The sequence below is a fragment of the Neodiprion lecontei genome, chromosome 5 (assembly GCF_021901455.1).
Source record: "Neodiprion lecontei isolate iyNeoLeco1 chromosome 5, iyNeoLeco1.1, whole genome shotgun sequence".
NCBI classification, from domain to species: Eukaryota; Metazoa; Arthropoda; class Insecta; order Hymenoptera; family Diprionidae; genus Neodiprion; species Neodiprion lecontei.
In genome coordinates, this window is record NC_060264.1 from 18412524 (window position 1) to 18436221 (window position 23698).

Sequence of the window (23698 nt, forward strand, 5' to 3'; positions counted from 1 at the left end):
GTGAAGGGTGGCGATCGTAACCTGTGAACATCCGTGCTACAAACATACTCCGTAAATTCGTAAAATACGCATTTGAAGTGAATGAAAACTGAGTAATTACTTTTCCAACTGACATTTGAATCTGAAGAAAAGGTGGCAAACGGCGAATTATAAGATACCGGACGGGGCGGGGGGGGGGGGGGAGAGCGCTATACGGGCTTACCCCGCAAGAGGCGCTTCAATCGCAACGTGACTATTCCTCATACAAGTTACGTTGCCGCAAAACTAGTCCAACGTTTGAGCCGAACGGTGCTTCAGTGTCGTCTCCTGCCGACTGCTCCGTGATTAAGTGTTACCGGTGTTACCGCAGATGAAACTCTAACCTCAAACAACAGACAACCGTGCAAAACAGTCGCTTACTCAACTATGCCATAATTAGTACGGCACGTTTCAAATATTGCTACAAAAGTTTAAATAATGTTTAAGCTAGTCAGAAATTATTCAAAATTATCTTCTCCAAAAGTCCGCCAAAAATTGACAGCAACGAATACAAAATCTCCAAACCCACCACCAAACGAATTGCCAGGTAACGATCACTCTAGGGATTTTTTACCGTAAACAAATGTGACATAATGAATAACAACATTGGCGATGTGTATTTGCCTGATACAGTGACTCCACTGGAGTTACTTCGATTTCACGAAAATAACACCGATGACACTTAAAAAGTACCCTGAATTTTACGTTACATGATATCAATCCTCTAAGAGTGATTGGTACTGACTGCGTTATTAACAAGTTGTTTCGTATTGTACTGTGTAAACAGAAATAAGACATGAGAATTCCCGAAAATCTTGCCATTACACAATGCAGGCTAAATTCACTCCAATCTCTTTCACGTCGCTTTAGCATATCTTTATCGCAGTCATTTAATTGTTCTAATAAACTCTGCGTAATGTTAAAATTCGGACCATTTGTAGTACACAAATTGTAGTGGTTTCTTCGAGAGTAAGTTTTTTTTGCCCCTATCTGATACATACAACTTATAATAAATTATTTTCACAAAAGGATGTTTCTAGTTTTTCAGGTGGGAGCAAAAAAAATATTTCTTAGACATCTAATGTCTTAATATAAATAATGCTGAAAATTTTTCTGTAATTTTGCATTGCAGTATTTCAATATCCAGTAAGTCAGAGTAGCGACCGCAGGGTGTACGTTTGGGGCCTTGCTGGTCATGGAGCCTTGGGACTTCAACCGCCGATCGCGAAGCGCAAGAAGTTCTTATTTTATCACAAACCGAACAGACTTCGATTTGCAGAACAGCATCGAGTGATAGATATCGAATCTGGTTATGGGTTTACGGTCTTTGCCGTTGACTCGAAAGATGGAAACATCCTTTGGGGAAATGGAATTAACACAGATTCTCAATTGGGTAAATGAACGTGAAGATGAAAATATAAATTCAATAAATGTTAGATATATCATTTAGTAGATTCCATAAGTTGGTTAAAATTTAATATCGACCAGATAACGTAATATTGTATAATTGGAAGTTGCATCTTTGTACACAACTTCTAACCCAGATGCTGTAAAAGAGGGATATCTGCAACATGGCACGTGCACGCATTTGTGCAATATGAATAAAAATTTGGGACAAAAATATTAAACTGATTGTATACGTGGGTAACTATCAATCTACATTCTGCGTTATATTTTCGATGGCATTTATCATAAACAGTAACTTGATTCTACAAGTAGTAGCCAATGGTTAGGAGTTGAAAATCGGATTTATTTAAACATTCCACACCTCTCTTTTACCTTTCATTTGAAAAAGCTGTAGGACTCAAGTCAAATGGTAAAAACAAATGAATTCCACAATTTCAAATTGAACCTTCGTCTTTGAATTTTCAGCACTGCCTGTTGTCGAGAAAAAATACGACCTACTGTGCTTTTGGCATAAAAAAGTTTGATTCTTATGATTATGTAATCATTTTTGAGATAGGTCTTCTGAAATTGTGACAAAAAAACATAGGTTTTTTCAACTTTTCAGTCGTATATACATGACGGATCAAAAATGGATTTTTATTTATTTTCTTTATTCAAATTCAGACATTTTGGAGTATATCCTCAAGTTTTTAGAATTACATCATAATTAAATCATTAAAAATATTCCAGGGATACAGAATATATTTAGGAAATCCATGATCCCTCGAATATTTATTATGTTTTATAAACGATGCCATTTCCATTCCACTATACAACTCAGAATGTACTCTATAATGTTTACCATTTCACATTAAAAAAATGCAGAAAATTTATTCTTAGGAGTTCGCAAACATGGACTGAAAGTGTAAAGAACAGTTCCCGACAACAGCCTTAAAATGGATTTCATTTTCGGAAAGATCAGACTAAATTTTAGTCAAATATTGCTAGGATTGACAGATTTTAAAGGTGCCTTCAGTGCAGTCTTCATTCGATTTGATTCACACTTTTGATTAAATTTGATCCAATTCTTTCCTCAGGATATGATGCAGCAGCAAAGGATCCTCAAAATGTTGTTCCACTCCCAAAGCCGATACATCTGCCATTAAAAAATCCGTCCAGTCAAGTAACTGGACTTGCTGCTGGTCGTGCACATTTGTTAGTTCTAACAACCGAAGGCCTGTTTACACTTGGAAATAATGGTTATGGTCAATGTGGACGACCAATAATTGTCGATGAAGATTACACAAACAATACAATAGTTCATCATATACCAGACATCAAAGGGGAGCGCATAAAATCTGTAACAGCAGGCCAAGATCACAGGTACGTGATAGCATTTACCAATCAGCACTGTCATAAGTTATTTTGATCATTTGTTTTAACAGAATGATCTCAGATAACCGTTGAACAAAAAGATATTGCGCTGCCGTCAAAAAAATATTTTTTGCAATTAACAATTCTTTTTTCTCAACACACTAAGAATTTTCCGTTTTTATTATTGTCTACTCAATTAACCACATTAAAATGACGATAATCTTACTTGTAGAGACAATTACGAGAGAAATTATTTCTCATCTCATCAAATGAATTTGTACATGAATAATCTTATTTTCATTTAAATAATACTCGTTACCTTAGACAACAGTGAAGATAAGATAAGATAAATAAGATTGAAGTTAGTAACGTTAATGTAACGAAACATTGAGAAACAAAAATCACTATTTTTCAATTAAAAGTGACTGAAGGTGTTATTAAGTTTCCAAAGTATGAGAGTATTTTTATATTCATTGTATGACTTAACGAAATTTAAAGAATCCTAAACTTGCAAATTAACGATTTTTCCTAAAAATACATGGCTATATTAACATTATGAACTTGAACCTGATATTTACTCATTGTTGGCAATCACTACATTTTTTTGGATCTGCACACGGCAATGGGCATTCCATAAATTTTTTGACTTGCAATAAGCATTTTCTATAAAATTTCGGTTTGTCTTGTATCTCCAAGAAAGATGAGGCTAAAGTTCACAGAATTATTCTAACAATGCATTTCTAAACGAAAATGTTCATTTTGCAACTTTACGTTAAATTCAATTCGGTAAAAGATAATAAACCAAAGTTGACCACTATCTTTTATAACATTTTCAATGTAAATAGTACAAAACGACATGTTGTATCATTCTAGTTCATATATTTTGCATGAAATAACCAATTATTACTTTACAATATGTTTTTTTTTTTTTTTCAAATTTAAATCATTCATTCGACGTTTAAAGTTCGTAAAGCAAAACATTTCTTGAATGAAAAAAGGTGGTTCATTTGATTATGGTATATTTTGCACTAACGGTGAGAAGTGGAAGTTTTTTTAGCCATGTGTGGAGTTTGCAGTACGAGCTTTATAAAACTGGTAAATCTTTAGAAAAAAAACAAAAAAAAAAAAAACGAATCCTGCTCCATTTTTAGGACATAAAGAAATGTTAACATAAATATCGAACGAGATTGAAGTTCATGATGATGATGCAGTGAGAGTGTTTTTATAAATCATTTCACAAACTTGAAAATGTCAGAAATTCGGTAAACTGTAATGAAGCAAAATATACTCGAAATTTTAAGAACTGAACATCTTCAAAGTCATTGCAAAATAGGGGCACCTTTTCCAAATCTTTCATTGTGTTAGCGTTAAAAACTTGATAATCTATAAATCAATGAATTACAAGCTACTCTTTGTTTTCTGCAGTATTCTTTTAAGCGAGTCAGGCCAAGTTTATACATTTGGATGGGGTGCAGATGGCCAAACTGGTCTTGCACATTACAGAAATGAGTACAAACCGAGCTTAGTGAAAGGAGACTTGGCTGGTGAAAATATTGTCAAAGTTGCCTGTATGGCAGACTGTGTCTTGGCGCTTAGCGGTATGCTATAAAAAAAAAACTACTTGTTATTATCATTGCTTAACCAATTAAACAAATCGCAGACGTCATATATTGATGTGATATTCTACATAAATTTGTTTGAAGAGACTTCCCATACTAAAAGAATACTGGGGAAAATCTTGAAAGACCTGGACGTCTAATCTGCTTGCGAAATTCTGTATATAATTCAGTTAACTTTCCCCTACTTCAGCAGCTTTAACATTCTAATATAATTTTGGTAGATAAAGGCACAGTATTCGGATGGGGTAATTCGGAATATGGACAGTTGCCATCTTTGGTTGATAATCACCAAATAAACATTGCAACAGAAATCCAAGAGTGTCGCTCCCTGGGACATGTTGTAGACATTGCTGCAGGCGGAAGCTTTTGCATGGTTTTAAACAGTAAGAATATATAATCAATCGATCAAATACCTTCGGTTAAAAATCAATGCTTTTTTTACTAATTTTACTACGAGATCAGCTCACGTACAGTTTTTATCAAATTATCACGTTCGGATGCTACGGTGATGCTTCCAAAATTGCTGAAAAAGTGTGACTAAAATTATGAACAGCAGTTTAAGTATCAATTTCTCACTGGAAACAGCTTTAAAATGGTGGAAAAATTTACTAGGCTCGTTCAATTTCACTCCATGAAGTCATGGTGGCTTGGTTTGTTTGGAAAACTGTTTCTTGCCAGTTCTGTGAAACAAATTTTGTCTTATTCTCAATTATTGATTAAGTATTGCTATTTCCTGATCAAAATCGATACCACTGGAATCTTGGAAAATTGTATATTCAACAATATCAACTTGATAAGTAAAACAAAAATTGTTGGACTTTACTTGAAAAATTACCTTCTACATAAAATGACTCGTTCGCAAAATGATGTGGCATTTATATATCAGATTTTTCAGCATCTTAATGCGATTAGAGATGAAAAATGGTTATCCTAGTTTTTTATTTTGCATTCCTAGAAAAATCATCATAGCTTACGAACGTGTTGACCATATGAACCTTCGAAGCAAAGGCTTGATTTTTAAGTGACAAATCTCTTTGAGTAAACAATTTACTGTAATAAGTAGCGGATTATGTTTCCTTACTCTTTTGTCATAAATTTTTCTTGTTGATCTGAATTCCTAGGTGATGGCAACGTTTTTGTATGGGGATATGGAATTCTTGGAGTTGGTCCTGCTGTACAAAGAGCAAAAGAACCTACAATGATTCCGGCTACTCTGTTTGGTTTTAACGCGTATAGCCGTAATAATCGGGTCAGTAGAAATTTGCCTAAAATTCCCCCAGTTCACAAAATTCATTCATGAAATTCTATTCTTAAGCAATGATAGTTTGCTATTATGTTTTTAATACACTTTTGGATTGACCACAATTGAAATTCAGTGTCATCTAGACTTCATCGAAATCAATGGATTATAGATGAGTAGACGGCTAAAGAAATGGGTGAATTTTGGGAATTGATATCTTGAAAACCAACCACTCATTTCGATCGGAGTTTGTTTTATCGAAACGTGTGTAGATCGAACTTCAGCTACATATTTTTTTTTTTTACTATAGACATAATTGGAAGCATTGTTAGTGACAATAACGTCAACCATTTAGCTAAGTGACATGTTTTGCGGGGCCCACGATATTTCAAAACCGGTCCGACCGATTTACTTCAAGTTTGAAGACAGTGTTTTTGGATAGTTTAGCTTCTTTACCAAAATCTGAAATTATTTTTTTCAACCAGTGATGACTGTGCGAAATTGAAATTCGATGTTTCATACAAAATTTACTACTGAATTATTCGATTAAAGAAATATAATAGTCAGCAATGATAGAAAAAAAATTTTCTACCTTGTCACAGGTTTCTCAAATATACTGCGGTATAAGTCAACTGGCGGCAGTGACTGATAATGGAGACCTTTATATGTGGGGATGCAACAAATTTGGATCTTTAGGACTTGGGAATATCGAGGATCAGTTCTTTCCATTGAAAGTAAGTATATGTCAAACAGTGTCATACATTTCATGACATTCTTTATTATTTGCTGTCACATGAATTATATATATTATATTCTAGGTAGCAGTAGGTGCTCAAGTAAAAAAAGTTTCTTGCGGCGTCGATCATACAGTCACATTATGTAAACCTTATATATAAAGCAGTGTTTTCCTAACGAACAAAATATATTTTTACGTATTGTCACAAGGTGTGTATGAATATTAAGAGTTGAACCTCGATAATGATACCGGTATTTGCCAATTGTAGGATTGTAAAAAGTAATGTCTATTTAAAAGAAGGAAATAATTCATTATTTCCGGAGAGCTAATACAGACTTAACTCGTACTAGAGCTTCGCGATTAATCGATTAACCGCAGATTTGAACTCATTTTTTATCTAATTCGTCGATTAATCCAAAAAAAGAAAAGATCAATTTCAATAAACAAATGGCCGATTAATCGAAAATCGATTAATTGAAAGGGTTGATTACTTGATTAATCGGGAAAACTCTAAATGATGTTTCTAATGAATCCATTAATAGGGAAAATGATTAATTGAGAATGCCAAACAATCGATTATTCAGAAAAACAATCAATGAAAAGAGTCAATCAATCGACTAATTTCAAAAAAATGTATGATTAATTGTTTTATTGTGCAGCCCTGATTCGTAAATAAGGATACTTCATTAGCCCATTAAACTGAACTTTTTCTAGTCAGTATTTTGTTACAGAAATAAATAAAAGACAAAATAAGGGCAAAGAAACTGTTCCTTTTTTAATCTTCTTCCTGTTTTTATTAACTAATTTGTACGTTAACACTCTCATTTCACTAAGTACATCTCATTAAGTACTATGCAATGGAAAAAAAAAATAAAAATTGGGTGCAATCTGAAATGTATTATTAGTACGAATACTACGCGATTATTTGCTTTTTTTTTATCAAGAATCTACTTTCTTAGTGAAATATAGGTAAAATGAAAAAAAAATAAAAATTTCAAGTTCAAATAAATTGATCAAACTTTCCTTCAGCAAACCAATGCAAATGTCAAAGTTTACATACTGATATTATTATTTCATTTTCTTCGAAAACTCAAATTTCATCAAATAACTGGGTTTGAAAACTATAAAACCGGGACGACACAGATCAATAATTGTGAATTGAAAATGTGATGCAGTTTGGAAATGTTAGTTTCTAAACTTAAATTCAGTAAAATTGATGATGATGTAATATTTGTAATTGATTCCTATGACGCGCCATTTTCAATATCAAAAAAAAATCTTTCACCTGGTTTCACAAATACTGACTCCTTTGCGTAATCAGATTAGATTGCAAGCAATTGAGGGAGAATTCACGGATCTGTAATTCATGTTTGCTCTCATTTTTCAGAACCAAAGTGTTGATCGCATTTCTGCAAGATACCATAATTATAATATTTTGAGGACTTTGAATTCGTTTTGAACAGTTGAACTTGAATGTGACATTAATTCAACTTCAAATCAATTGATCGACCATACACAAGTTACAGACGTTTACTTTGATGATTCTATTTTTAAATGAATAATTCTTGGAGAAATGATCACATGGTTTTATACAAGGCTCTGAAAATGTGCCATGTCGCTGCTCACCGGGGAATACGATTACTTTTGTAAGAATATTTACAATATTTATGAATTTATTCCAACTTTTTGTTCAAAGGAACTTCTTTGCTCAAATTCCCACTAGGCTATATTAGTTGTGTAATGGATTTGCTAGATTCTCAAAATCCGAATTTAGTTTTCCACTTGAGAAATGATCAGAATCCGGCAGCCCAAGTATAGTTTCAAGTTTTATGTATCCTATCTCATCATGAGATTAATTATCTTACGAAAATCTAAAATTTAATGTTTATCGCTGTAGTAGCCATTTAATTATTATGTCAAGTATTAAAGAGTAAGTAAGTTTTTGATATTGGAAAGCTGATTGCACTGAAATGCAAAATATTTGTCCTCCTATTCTGTTCAGAGAATGTAGCCAAATCGTTACAGCTTGGAGATAGAAAAATAAATATTACCCTGAAATTTATCTTCATCCAACAATATCGCGTTTACAACTGAATGACGACGATTTTTTTTTTTTTTTTAATTTAACTTCAGTACTGTAATGAAATTCTTAGCTAAAAGTTATCGTATGAACCGAAAAAAGCCATGCTTATGCACTGAGAAAAGGTTCCCTCGTGATTAAAACTTGCGATAACTCTGTAAATACAACAAATGTTTGAAAACTCTGGCGCAAATGTTTCTCCATCAAATACTCGATACAATGTTATCTTCGAATAGCGTAAAAATTCCGTAGTATGTATTAACAAAAAGCGTGACCGTTTTAACACGGAATCACTTCGGTAACTGCGTTTAACTCTATACACTTATATTACATGAAGTTGATAATGAAAGATACTACCAGAACCAATGGAGCAAAGAAGAAAGTGCTGGCACTGCTTCGGCATACAAGATTGTCGTACGATATTGTGAACTTGCGCATGTCCGGATAACGGCAAACGTTGGCATCTGAAAGATTTTTATGTAGATATACGCTCGTGTGTTAAATTGTAGAATACAGAAAATACCAGCGTTTTGAATGGCACTGGATAACGAGCATTTTGTTGGTCAAAATAAAAAGAGAAAAGACTGTTTGAAAAAACTCCAGCAGTGTTATTTGCGCTAATAATGTTGAACACTAATCAAACAACATTTTTATTATGTTATAGAAATGATGATGAGCAAATTCAAATAACACCAGCTAAGATATCACCAATTTGCGAAAAAGTTCTTCAACTGGAAGATACGAAATGCTTAAACTCGAATGTATTCGATCCGATTCTAATGTTTTTGAGTTCATTTTACTCACCGAACAGATTCTCCGAAATTCTCGAAAAATATTCTAGAAATCTTACTTTATATTATAGTTATAAAGCAAATGTAATCTTTGACGAAGATTTATTGTACCATGCTTTCAAAAATTTCTCTTTATCCACTTCGAAGCTAACTATTTGTGAAACTTTTTCAAGCGATATCTGGATATATTTATGGTAAATGAATTAGGCCTGAAATATTTATAATTCCATCAAAAGCACCAGAGTTTGATCATTTTCAACGTTTTGATTATTAAAAAACTCATCTCTGAAATTGTTGATACCGTAAAACTTCTGTTATTCGAATTTACTCTGAATTATTTCTGTTACATACTAAGGATTTTATTGCATCTCTGTTCACCATTATCGGCAAAAATTAGATTTCTGGAAATTTTTAAACGCTTTTTTCTCCTACTCAGACCAATTCTTTCGTACTTTAAACGCGTCTGATTTTCGTGGTATACTCGATGGAAAAATATTCATCATGGCTTTGGATTTTCTAGAGGTACTGTAAATATACCTGTGCATTGGTATGATACTGAATCCGAAGCATTAGCTGCCACAGATAAGTAGAGAGGCTGACATCTGTGTATGAGATCCACGCCACTGCAGGATATGCTGATGCTGTGCGTATTTGTTGTCACTGATGTGCAGCTTACGTCGTTCGGAGAAGTTGAATTTGGCTGAACCACCGAACGCGATGTACAAACATTCAGGTATCCCCATCCTGCACCTTGAACCTATGCATCAATCAAATATTATGTGGTAACTGTTGAGGTTATTGTTGCATGATGCGAGGTTTAACCCATTCGCTTTTTTGTACACTAATTTTCGTTTTCTACGAATTTCTGTAAATAACTCTCAAGTATATCAAATCGGGGTAAAATGTTTTTACAAATTCGTTGCCACTGTTTATTTTGTAGAATTATTCTGACATTGCGGAAAAACGCAAATTTTGAAAAAAAATTCATTTTCTGAAACATGTCCAAAACATCTCAAACTTGTTCAAGAAGTGTTCCTTTACCGAAATAAAGGCATTTTGAGTCAATATTTTCATATTAAAGCGAATGAGTTAAACTATCTAAATTAAGCATTGGGAGAAAATTATTGTTTTACGTATGTGTAAAGTAACGTTAAAATCTCATTTACACGATTTTCAAGGAGTATGACAATTGTGACGTATAACTGGGAATAACGTTGAAATTAATGTTTTCTCAACACTTTGTCTCACTTTATGAATCGAAATGGCTTCATGGTTACCGTTTTATTATAAAGAGCTTCCACAATTTCACTAATCCACAGAGAAAAATCCACTGTAGAATGTACGGTACAAAAATGGTAGCTTAACTTATATTCGTGTATACATATACTATACACTAATGCATGAGTTGCATTAAAAAATCAAGCGAATTCGACATAAACTTTAACTCGACTACAACTTTTATTGAACTCACTGACACATCTATGGTAAGTTTCACTATTATTTTACTATCTCCTCAAACTATCGCATTTCGACTGTAGCTTCTATGCTGAATTTTACTCCATATATTTCTATCGATTGAAAAATCTAGTAATAGACACATCAAGGATTGAAACGCATATTTCGACTGAAATTTCAGTTGTGATTAAAGTTTAGGTGAAGACAAAGGAGTTTTAGAACCAGAATGATAACGTAGAAGTATGAAAAACGTATATGTGGATACATGGTTGCGTATTGGCAAAATTAGCACGCATTTTTTCATAAATCTCCATTTGCGAAACAGCGATTCACTTGAAAAGTATTCTTGCAGGCTTCACAGCGGTAAATTTCCTAAATCCTAAATATACCCATTTTTTTTTTCATGCCTTCTCCTTTTACAAACTCTCCAAAGTTCAGTCTTTCTCCTAAATCCCTAACTCTTCTGAAATTTTGTCATCGGTTTTTTTCATTTGCGTTATTCGAATTAGATGGGCAAAGTTGAGTGGAAGTTTCTACTGTATAGAATCGAGATAACAAATTGGAAGATCGATGGTATGATTATTTAATGGAGCTTTTCTAATAGTTGCAAAAACTATGGAATTACACACGTCATTAAGGAAATCTTAATTAGCTCGTTTGCATCCTTACTATTTTTGCTATACGGTTAAAAATATATACGAAACTTTATAAGACAAGAAATAAAAGAATGAAACTAATGTACCATACAGTTTTCACTATACTCATGCTCGCATGTTTTTTTTTCTTTAGGATTGTTCAGAAACATTTGTACCTGACATCTTCCCATTTTCATTCGAATTCATCCCTGTTTCTCTTAATTTGCCTAAATCAAGCGCCGTGAAGCCTGCATTTCATTACGCTGACCGTAATGCTTTGTAAGTTTGAAGACTGCTGTTATGTTATCAATGAAAAAATGGTATTATCAATTTCTCATGAGTACTAAATGCTTTGTCACGTTGTTTACCTTCACAGTTGCCGTATCTGTAGAAAAATAGTTGGGATTCAGTCTGTAGTATTTGATGCCTGAAGGTTCTACGTAGTCGACAAACGAGGCTGTTGATCCCGTTGATGAAAATGAAGCTCCACATGCAGAATTGATAAGGCGTTTAGGAACTGTAAAAAAGTAGTGAGTACAGATACAGTAATATCTTATCTGTGAAGAAATAACACTGTGGAACGTAAAAACATTACTACATTTTTTTGCTGCATTTTCATTACAGTATTTTCTACACTCTTGTGTTGATGAAATTACTGAAATTTCACCGAACGATAATCTTAGATATCCAAAGAATTTACTCATGCTGTCCTTCATTATTTAGTCAAGTTGTATTTGAATATTTGAAGTCCATGCACAAAAATCCTTTTCGACTTTTCCAAAAAATCATGTTCTGATAATTTCTTACGTAACAAAGTTTGAATTCAAAAAATTATCCTAATTGGTTCAGAGTTTGAATGTTTGTTTCATCAAAAAAACAAATTTTGTCTAAAAATTAAAATAAAATTTCTCCACTTTTTTCCAGATATACAGACTTAAATGCTTTTGTACCTAAAAATTTGGTTTTTGAACATCAACTGGAATTTCAAGAGATGTAAAAACGAATTAGGATAAAAATTTCCATAAGTTAACAGAGCGTGCAATTTTTTTGTACATATTCTATAGATTTTTGTCGCTTAAAAATATTTAAACATTCTAAATCTTAACCAGAGATTTACTTGAGAATGTATCAGCGTATGTAACTTGGCATAAAAAAATCACAGCCTTACTTTGTTTGATACGTGATATAACTGGATTGATCGTTGTCAAAGTGTCTGTAGTGCTTGTTGCGGTTATCGCAAACGTGTCTGTGGTCGAGTTGGCTGCAATATCGGACCATTTGTCCTTGGATCCGTAAGTAAGATAGAGAAACACGGAATCTGAAAAGAGCAAAGAGACGATGAGCAGAGGTGAGGGGTGATTTTTATGTGCTATGGGTCAATACCGACCAGGTACTTCCTCCCTTATGATCCTCAATTGCTGCAAGCAATACTCTTTGTCGGCGTCTGTAGTAATCGATGAGGTGTAGGAAAGGACTAGTACAACATCCGAGTTGCTGCCGCCAATGTTTTGGCTTTGTTCTTTGTTCAATCTTTCCTTCTGCAGAATACGCAGGGCTTCAAGTGCCTTGGGCAGGTCGAAACCCGATGTAACTAGATATTCAATTTTATTTAACTTTAGTTACTAGCCAAGATTCAGCGTTCTTCTTACCCTGGTGAAAATAATTTCTACGATATTCCACGAAAACGGAAAAGAATACAAAATCATAGAAACGCGTTATTTTTCCTAGCAAATAATGTTTTTGCTTCTGTTTTTTTTTGATTTTTTTGTAGAAAACGATGTAGTACTATGAAAAATTGCTATCATCTCCAATTATCTACAAATAAATAAAGAATCGACTACCCTAAAAAGTTGTAACGAATCTTGGTGAGTTTTTGTAAAAGATTACGAATTTTTATCAAATTTTTTTTTTTTTTTATCCTAAGCGACAATAATAAAACATCCATTGGCCGTGAAAATCAAACCAAAATTCTGAGAACTGTCAATTCAGATGAAAATCTACAATCGAATGTAAACAGTTATAGTCTTATGTAGATAATTGTGGACAACTGGAAGTTCTTCCAAATGTGTTGAGAAAGTCTACCATTCAAAAACAAAGCAATTGCCTTAATCGAATTTCACAGTAAAATTTCAATATTTAGAAATCATTCTTTGTAATATGTGAATTTCCCTCTCACAAGAAAAAGTCACTCGAGCCAAATCGAGTACATACCTAGCAGATCGTGTATGCTTATGTTCAACGAGTCTTTTCACATTTTGCGCATGATTTCAGTGGATTTTGATAATTTATCGTATACCTAAACTAAAACACTACGAAGTTATGTGAAAAATTGTATTCAAAAACTACGATTGTGTTTCAGATTCCTTCGAAAATGATAGAGATTTTTATGGAAAATCAAGGGAACTTATTCCACCAGGGTTGTCAAGCAAATAGTTAAAGTTGTACGCACAGTTGGCATATTGAGTAGCGTTGAAACTGTAAAAATCCAGCAGCGTGTTGCTACTGTTTATCATAAGACTTCCATCGTAGCCGTTAATCAAAGTAAAGTTACTGTTGAATTTCCCAACTTCGATGCCCTCTAGCAAAGATCTGCAGATACCAAAATTCTCAGTTTTAACCAATCAGTCACATACAAATAACATTCCTAAAAGCAAAGATCTGCGGATACCAAAATTCTCAGTTTTAACCAGTCAGTCACATACAAATAACATTCCCAAAAGCAATATCCCCAGATATTGTGTGCAATTTCACTAGCAAAAACTCTGTGTGAATTTCCGACAGTTTTTCTCGAAAGTTTCTTGCAAATCATAATTATTTTCAGAAACGTTCAGTTTAGTTTCGTTTAGAATAGTTTCATTCAAAATATTCTTTTACAAATCCACAGTCTAGATTTTTTCAGCTGCATTTCAGATAAATTAATTTCAACTGTTTCCTAAGAAGTTCTAATTTCAAAAAATATCAGTGATATAAAATGAAGTTTGGAAAGAATGTAAGCTCCTTCCAGAAACACTCTAGAAATTCATGAGATCCTTTAGGAATTATCAGAAAAACTTATCCAGAAATAATGAAGAATGTTTTTTAAGAGTTCTCCAAACACATTATCTATTTCTGAGAAATTTTCCACTAAAATTACGAGAGTTTTTGAGAGTTTTTGAGAGTGCCTGATAAAGTGTCAAAATATTCATAATTGCAAGGAAGAAAAAAATTTATTAACTCTTTCAGGATTGCCGATCTTTTAGAAAAACCTGGAAAACTGAAAAATGTTAACGAGTTGTTCTTGGAAAGGCGAAATCTGACGTTCAGTGCGGTTCTCGAGTTTTTAACTACCACTTATGATTTGAATTAACTATTCGATTTGCAAAGTTTTTTAAAACATAGGAAAAGTGTTGCGAAACACGATATTTGGAAACAGGAAGCCAGGGGAAAAAGTCTGAGGGTTTTTAAAACCGAGTGAAGTAACTCGCTTTTCTTTTAATTTTCACTTACCTTTCAAATAAGGTTTCACAAATATATTTTTCCAAAAACACGAAGAATCAGTATAATTAAATTTACGAATTGTAGGATATTTATCGAACAGCTGAGAGGGATAAAATATTCTTAATACCGATAACGAGTGAATCTCCCTGAAAGGTAAATTACTTACGCGAGAAACGGTTGGATCGTAGTAAATGGCCATGTAGTATCAATGATGATAGTCAAATCAGCAGAAGCTGTGTTGGAGTCATTTACCGCGTTAGTAGCATCACAGGGTAAATCACTATTCATCGACGCGGCTGAAGATTTCAATAAAAATAATCATTTGGATTGGCTAAATCTATCATGATCGTAGGTATTGATAATTTACTAATATATGACGTACGAATGTAGACGCTAAGTGCATTTGCTGCAATAGTGGCAAGGCTCTGTATGCGCTCAGCACTCATCGTCACTCTTGCGACTTCCTCGTACAAAAGCAGGGCTGAACTGTACACCTGAAAAGAAAAACGGTTTTTAGCATGTGATCCGCTTTGTGAAAGCAGTTTTGCAAGAGCATGTGTGCCAATCCGTCAACTTTTGGCGAACTTTTCAGGGTTCAAATTTTGATCCGCCAGGCTGTAATTGAAATACTTGTAGTTTCAGCAGTTCCTGAGGGTCTACATTAAAATGGGTTCCATATTCGGAAAGATCCGACTTTTCTTACACGATAAATATATTGGGTCATGATTTTTTTCAGACGTCAGCAAGTACTGTAAATATGAAGACGAAGGTTCATTTCAAAAACGTGATAATATTGCTAAACGTGTTTCTGGCAAACTGTTATGCTGAGAGGCCTGAAATAGAATCTTTTCATACCTCATACACCCCTAAAACACATTCAAATTGCAGCCAGATTGAAAGTTTCACCCTAAGAAATTGGCAGAAAATTTACGGGTCAACTCATGTAATTCTTTTCAATTGTACTGCGTATTTTACTGTTTACTCGATTTGTGTCTCACCTGATTCACCATCGTGGCGTTCTCGGCGACAGTACTAAATAACGTTCTCCTGTTGCAAGCACGCATAGTAGAATTGAACACCCCTCGTGAGCTGTAATACATGTCGAGAATCTGTGAAAGCCTCAAAGTAGAAACTGACGAGTACCAAGAAGCAACACTGTCAGCCAGAATGAGCCCATCCAGATCTCCTCGTATTTCTGCGGTCGTCGTTTCAAGGTTCTCGTTGGTAGTGAGAAAATACCATCGTGGTAGCGCTGTTGAATTGAAGCCACCGATCGCACCAATATTTATCGAACTCACTTGTCCCGGTCCTTGGATTAGTGCTGCTTCTGCCAAGTCACCTTTGACAAAATTAAAGTCAAGCTTCCGTTGCAATATTATCCCAACATTCGTAGTATTAGTATCGTGATAATTCTATGGGAAAATTACCACAATATAGTTATTCGTGGATGACAGGATATTTCAATATATTGAAAAACAGATCGTTTAAAACTGAATTCATCTGATATTAGTCAACTTATACATGCTTCTTAAAATAATGGGTATTGACCTGATGGAGAAATTGGCCCTCTTAAGCATATCCCTTTTGCGAGAAATCATCTTCAGAAATTATCGCAGGAATACCAATTTGACCTAGAATTAGACTTTTTCTACGCATTTCAAAGTATCTGAATTCTTCAGAAATGTTAAATTTTTATTAATTATTGTAAAAAATCGTCTAATTTCTTAAAGATTTTCAGAGAATTACAGAGTTCAAGAAATAGTTTTTCAAAAATATTCTCTCAATTTAAACATGGCCAGTGACAAAATGTCGATTTTTTGCCTCGTCACTTGTGCAATTAAATACACTAATCTTGTTGAAGGTTTTTACATGCACAAAATGGCAATTCAAGGCATAAGATATCTCGTACTTGAATCCCTCAGAAGAAGAGTTATTTCAAACTTCTGCTTACACTGAGAAATATTTCTTTTGCTGTAGTAATTGGAGAATTTTAGTAAAATGAGTATCGTTCGCACAACCGCCTAAATATGCTTTGAATTGTAAGAAAATTTAATAGAAATTACAAACTATTAGAAGTGTGATTATAGCTGTCAAAATAAAAATTTTTCAGTTAAATAACGCCTCAACATCTAATCATCACAACAGTTACAAGAAAATATAGTACGAGTTATAATAGTCAATAAGAATAGTAACAAATGCTGGATTTTCTGGTTACAGCTACTAATCTAGTTTTCATTGTGTGTCGGGAAGTAAAATATTTTTCTATTACGGTTGAAAATGAGAATAGTAAGGATCTGGATGGATGCCACGACTAGAAATTTTTCTCAGTTTACAGACGCTTTGAGTAAAATTCACATGTCTCTCTAAGTTGTTTTGGAGTAACCGATTTTGATACCTCCTAATGTAGCGATCCATCTATTCGTCAAAGCAGGACCGGAAGTGTATCCTTTTTCTTCCAAATCTGCACTTAGTAACTCAGCAAGAGTCACCGTCTGTGGCTCGAGAGCAGCGGCGATACCTGCCAATACAGGACCCATGGAAACAGCACCCCATCTGCAACATATCCAAATATCTTAGAATGTTTTTGACATTCGAACAAGCTTTTCTGCTACTGTAAGACGTTTTTCTCTCTCTATTTACTGAGTAATATGTAAAATGGATGAAAATTACTTTGTCTTTACTACGCCATTTTCCACAGGACACGAACTTTGTGTGTACGTAGAAATGCGTGCGCTGTCAGGGTGGTTCGGAGGAAGCGCTGGATACAACCAATTCGGATCCTCTGTTGTCACTTTGGGTTGGTATTCATTTGTCTTGTGCTTAATCATTTCTCTGAATCACAAATACAAGAATTGGTAGAAGTTTCACAAGAGCTTATAATTCATCATTGATTAAAGCATAGTTGAGAATTAATCGACAGTAGTATAATAAACACGTATACTCACAACTCCAGCGGAGTTAACGTCTCAACGTCATCTCCAATGCTTTCAGATTCCGTCGCATCTTCTTCACCAACATTTCGCTCTACTCTATACTGAGCTGTTTGAGATATCGTGCTGCAAACTGAACTCTCACCGTCTCGTTGTATCATCTCAAAACTACTCGACAGCATGTAATGGAGCGAACACTGCAAAGGTAAAAACATTTTCAATATGTTCGGTACAGAAGATAAAACTCTATGAGATCTTGTAGATGCAATTTTACTTCATTTATATATATTTTGCAAGTCAGTTTTCTATCCGCACAGTCCCTGATGAAAATATTTTTGTGCAAAGCATGTTCGTGAAGCATATAAAATTTGTAAAAAATTGTGACAACTTTTCTACAAAGCTTTGTACTAAATTTTTAAAATACACAAAATTAAATACGTTCCTGGAATGAATTCAACAAATTTCATTTCAGATACTTCACCACATTTTTACCTTACTAATGTAACAATAAATGGAGTTTGTCGTTTTTGTACACATTCTTTCAACCAACCATCATCAAATTCATTGCATTATTACCAAAGGTAATCCTACATCCTTCGCATGTATTTAAAGTTTGTCATCGTAAATCACTTGATTTCTTCCTATTATCAGCATGTTTATAACTGTTAACGGATGACGGTATTTTGGTGGTAAATTTACTAATAAAAATCGGATAATACAACAAACGAAAATATATAAATTTGGCTAAAAGTTGGTAAGCAAAATGTTATAGGATAGTGTGCAGTTGTTCTAAAATTCGATAACTTTTGCACACTTGTCTTGTGTAGAAATGCTTGCACATTTACCGCACAATCTTACTGCATACAAGTTTTTTAATTTTTACAATACGCTCACACAATTCATGCATCTTTTTCAGCAAACTAAAATTTTCTCCAGAGTGCTAATACAGGGTTCGTACGCACAGGGAGAGCGTGGAAAATCGGGAAAACTCAGTAAATTTCTCACAGCAAGGAAAAGTGAGGGAATTTCGTAAATAAGACTGGAATTTTGACTCTGTCGAAGAAATAAACTCGTTGTTGTACAAAGTATTGGCAGTTTTGAGAAGAAAAAGAATTGTACCTCAAATTTTGTTTCGTACCACCACCACCATGCATTCTACGTACTTTATTTAATGCCAAACTTTTTTTTTTCTAGCAAAAAATCACAGGCTGTTGTTTGTAAATTGGGAGTCAGACGGTAAGTTAGTTACTAGTTGATATTGAAGGTATTAGTATTAGTGTGAAAAAAAATTGTCATTAATCAGCTACATATTTCTTGAAAGGTTACTGGAAAAATCCCATTTTCCAGATTTCAAAAAGCGTACGAACCCTATAATAGGGAAATAGTTCGTACTTACTCTTTCAACGGCAGTTAAACTGCTGTTCGGAAATGATATAGCATTCCCTGGGATAAGTTTAAGTGTGGCAGCGTGCCGAGAAAAAGACATTCCTGTTGGTGAAAAAGGCACTATTCCATCTTGAACTTGAACAGATGGATTCCTTTCGATACCATCTTGCCGGAACCTGGCGTAATGGAAGGTTGTTTTCATTCACAGCAAATGCAGGATATGATAAAAAAAAAAACAACAACATACACCAAAATTGTCGAAACTTATCAGATTTCTATTTGTTGTATCCATAGGTCTGGATAAAATGCTGTCATCAATGCAATTGGAAATGATAAATACGTCTAAAAATAGTATTTGAATGGTCAAATGGAAATGCTAATTTCCTCAATTAGAAACTACAAATGTAAACGCAGGTATTTGAATTCAGTTGTAAAATGTAATATGGTAATAAATACTGTAAATATTTGTATTTTCCTATTAACTGAGATACGCATTATATTACTTGGCAATTTATTTTGTGAATGCATTGATTTTTTTCATAAATAACCGTGCAACTCGTTATATAATTTCTGTCGTAAAAATGATTGTATTTAGTAGTGTAGTATGTCAAGTACAGAGTTTCAAAGCAAAGTACGGTTTTAAAGATTTTCACCAGATCTAGCTGATCATTATCATTGAAAAGATATTCCGCTACAATCACACGCTGTTTATAATATTTATCTACAGACATACTTTGTCTTCACACGCGATTCAGTAAAGAAAAATATCAAACCACTACTCTATCTCAGCGAGTGAATCGGTGCATTGCTGAACATACTGTCTTTAAGTTGAAAACTAAGCAAAGACGTCGCAATTATGACACAACTTATTCCAAATCGTGCGAACCGTTTTAGAATATCGGCCAAAGTGTTCTGAGAAAAGTGTAAAATTCAGTCGAAGCATCTGACAATTGGACAAATGTACATTATTTTCTATTTTAAATAGAAAATAGAAAATGCATGTTCAAATCTATTTAATGTAGGGACTAGAAAATAGAATGTAAACGTTTCAAATATTACCCAACCCTGGACTTGTCTAAATTATTGTTCTTGATATTCAACTGTTCATCTACCTGTGGAGAAGAGCTATTGATAGAGTGCGAAGATCCATGTTAAGGCCTGCCGTATTCTCAATTTTACGAATCAGGGCTATCAAAGCAGGCATGCTGTGTGGCAGCCTGTCGTCTTTTACCAGCATAGCCGTTGTGTTATAACACTCGAGTAACGAGGCGGGAATGTTTCTTGCAGCATTTTCTTGCGCCGCAATTCCTGCAGCATCGTATCATATATTTGGTCGTCGGAAAGCATAGATCAGTTTATATTTATTCTAAATTTATTCTAAGTATAAAATAAGTAAATAGGTATTTATATGGAGATTAATATCTACAAAATTTTTAGTTATTAAAAAAGCTGCTCTTTGTAAACGAATAAATAATCAGTTGCTCGTGCAAAGTAGTTACAGGATTTCACATTTGTCGTACTTTTACATATATATATATATATATATATTGTATATATATTAGGGTATTTCAAAAAAAGAAATTTTTTTTTTTTTCTTATGGTGTCCAAAAATTGATAGTATACCTAAAAACAAAAATTTTGGCGCCAATATGAGCTCTTAATACCAATAGTAAGGTTTGCCTCTATCCATTTCTTTATTTTCCATTTAAATAACACGGGAAAATTTATTTTTTATATTTGCATTTTCATTACTTTGGAACGGTTCATCGTAACAACAATCTGAAAAAAGAGATTTGTAGGAAATTTCACGCTCTACAAAAAACGTCTGAAGATCAAAGTTCCTCAGATCAACCGTTTCAAAGATATCAGCGATCAAAATAACACTAATCAAAAATTTCAAATATTTTCCAACAAAACTACAAAAAATATCATATGCCATATTTATACTATTTTTTACGGAGAATTACTTTAATTCTGTTAACCTGAGCCTGTAAACTTTTTTCTTTGCTAATCAATTCAATACTTAACTCACAAAAAGCACAAAAATCATTTATGTGATATTTTTAACCTTTATATTTATGTATTTGTATTGTATTGTATTGTATTTGTATTTGTATTTGTATTTATGTATTTAAAAATCATTTATGTGATATTTTTAACCTTCATATTTATGTATTTGTGCTTTTTGTGAGTTAAGTATTGAATTAATTAGCAGAGAAAAAAGTTTACAGGCTCAGGTTAACAGAATTAAAGTGATTCTACGTAAAAAATAATATAAATATGGCATATGATATTTTTTTGTAGTTTTGTTGGAAAATATTTGAAATTTTTGATTAGTGTTATTTTTAATGACTGATATCTTTGAAACGGTTGATCTGAGGAACTTTGATCTTCAGACGTTTTTTGTAGAGCTTGAAATTTCCTACAAATCTCTTTTTTCAGATTGTTGTTACGATGAACCGTTCCAAAGTAATGAAAATGCAAAAATGAAAAAAAAATTTCCCGTGTTATTTAAATGAAAAATAAAGAAATGGATAGAGGCAAACCTTACTATTGATATTAAGAGCTCATATTGGTGCCAAAATTTTTGTTTTTAGGTATACTATCAGTTTTTGGACACCATAAGAAAAAAAAAAATTCTTTTTTTTTTGAAACACCATAATTATATGTATTATGTAGACCAATTTAAATTTTCGGTTTTATATATACATATACAATTAACTCTAGTCATTATCAATTATTGAACTAAATAATGACTGATAGTGATTTCACTTCAGAATGCAATCACTTATTGTACAGCAAAAAGATAAAGCAAATCAGGATTAGTCACTAGTATAGTGATTTTTTCATATAAAATTATACTCGAAATAGAAATTAATGTCAGGATAATGTGAACGTACTGTATGTACAATATGTATATATTATATTAATTAAACGTGGCATAGCACCATCGATATCTTACCTGCAAGGTAAATGAGTGTTAAAGATAAGAGTATCTTCATTTCTTCGTTTCTGAAATTGAAAAATATGAGAGATTCAATTCATCGACGTATACGGACAAAATATACAACTGTTTGAACTCATAATTTTCGGTTTTAATGAGCTACCCATTAGTAGTAACAGCAATAACGATGCCAATGACGATATTAACACTTACGAAACAGCAGAGAAATTATATTTCCATTAGGCAGTGTACGTTCGAACACTAGGCACAGTTTTCCAGTCAGTATTTTTCTTCCACGCACTGTTATAAACTATCGATCTCTGTTACCGATTCTCAGCACCACACCTTATGTGACTACGTACGAAATCTACTATCACTATCAGATGATAAGATACGGTATGCGGTGACTAACAGGTTGCCCCTTCTGCATCAATTGACATACATATGCGTACCTGCATGTATACATGAGGGCATTTCGAAGCAAAATTGCTTTTTTATTTAGCGGGAAAAAATCCTCCCGGAAGAATATCTCTTGTATCCAATTTTACATTTCTCACGGAATTTAACGTCTTTCTAGCTGAATAACGAATCACGTGTGTAATGGTACAAGTATGTATGTGCCAAAAAGTCGAATTTAGTGGTAAAAGGTTGTATAATTTTTATTCGAAATGCATATCCAAACTAAAATTATTCGAAAAAATAAATAAAGATATGAGTTTTTATGTTTTGTGGATATGCCAACCTTTCAGCGCTAAAATATAGTTTTATTTATCGAATTTACAATCGGTATAAGGTCGCATCTGCCATTTTAGTCTCTTTTTTTCTCGTAAACGACACAAAAACCGTCGAGACATCGGATTTATGGGTTTCAAGCAAATATTTAAAAAATGTTTATTTTCTCAAAACATGATATCGAACCTACCTGTATAAGGTCGTAACCGACATTTTTTTATTTTTGGCAAACGATAATTGATCCATTCGTCAATTTCAACGTTTTTGAACATCTTCTTATGTTGCTCGTGTAAATATGAAGGGCAAAAAAGAAATACGAAGTTCATCCTGGAAACATTTTGTAGAGAATGAAATTCGACCTAGAAATCGGTTGAATTCGTGATGCAAAATCAGTGGTTTAGCCACTGAAGAGATTTAAATACTAATTTTTAACTTTCCGTTTCTCTGTTTTCAGGGGAAAAAAGAGTTATTATAATCACCCCGGAATTGGAAAGTTAAGCTACGTGGCCAATTTTTTTTTTTTTTTATTCAACGATACCTCGAGAAAGAGTTACCGGATTTCAATAATTTTGATATCAATCAACGCGGCTTCTCCAAACTTAGAACTAATTAGATTTTAGCTTTCATCGGTTCAACACTTTTTGATTTATTTGAATAAAAGCATTCCAAAAAATAAGATAAACTGATGATATCTTGAGAACGGATGAACGGATTCGAATGAAAATTGGTACTTGAAGTTTTTTTATGTCGCTGATCGCGGCTACAAGGTCAGACTTTCAAAATTTGTAGTGGTTCCATTCCATTCCATTCATTGCAGTGATTAAAAATAAAAAAATCGTTAAATTTTCATGTAATATGGTACCTGAAGGCATTTGAATTGTTAGTCACGAATCTG

General features: G+C 33.3%; 2 protein-coding genes across 4 annotated transcripts; one reads left to right on the forward strand and one right to left on the reverse strand.

Moving 5' to 3' along the window:
* Nucleotides 1-265: 265 nt before the first annotated feature.
* Nucleotides 266-9205, forward strand: LOC107225509 (RCC1-like G exchanging factor-like protein). Of its 3 annotated transcripts, none has more exons than XM_046739789.1 (8): nucleotides 266-565; nucleotides 1151-1411; nucleotides 2502-2787; nucleotides 4204-4376; nucleotides 4619-4780; nucleotides 5519-5646; nucleotides 6240-6371; nucleotides 9118-9205. In XM_046739789.1, exons 1-8 carry the CDS (start codon nucleotides 457-459, stop codon nucleotides 9121-9123), a joined length of 1257 nt encoding a protein of 418 aa, XP_046595745.1. In that variant the 5' UTR covers nucleotides 266-456; the 3' UTR covers nucleotides 9124-9205. The 3 variants fall into 3 exon arrangements, with proteins under 3 accessions (XP_046595745.1, XP_015521489.2, XP_046595746.1); XM_015666003.2 differs by lacking the exon at nucleotides 9118-9205 and adding an exon at nucleotides 6456-6988; XM_046739790.1 differs by lacking the exons at nucleotides 1151-1411; nucleotides 9118-9205 and adding an exon at nucleotides 6456-6988.
* Nucleotides 6381-22439, reverse strand: LOC107225508. The gene is made up of 16 exons (XM_015666002.2): nucleotides 22285-22439; nucleotides 22090-22139; nucleotides 20240-20435; nucleotides 19138-19303; nucleotides 17757-17938; nucleotides 17482-17643; nucleotides 17207-17364; nucleotides 15810-16150; nucleotides 15194-15305; nucleotides 14978-15107; nucleotides 13784-13923; nucleotides 12722-12925; nucleotides 12503-12652; nucleotides 11703-11851; nucleotides 9782-10001; nucleotides 6381-8917 (listed from the first exon to the last, which is right to left on the reverse strand). The coding sequence occupies exons 2-16, from the start codon at nucleotides 22127-22129 to the stop codon at nucleotides 8781-8783; spliced, it is 2487 nt and encodes an 828-aa protein (XP_015521488.2). The 5' UTR covers nucleotides 22130-22139; nucleotides 22285-22439; the 3' UTR covers nucleotides 6381-8780.
* Between the last annotated feature and the right edge of the window lie 1259 nt (nucleotides 22440-23698).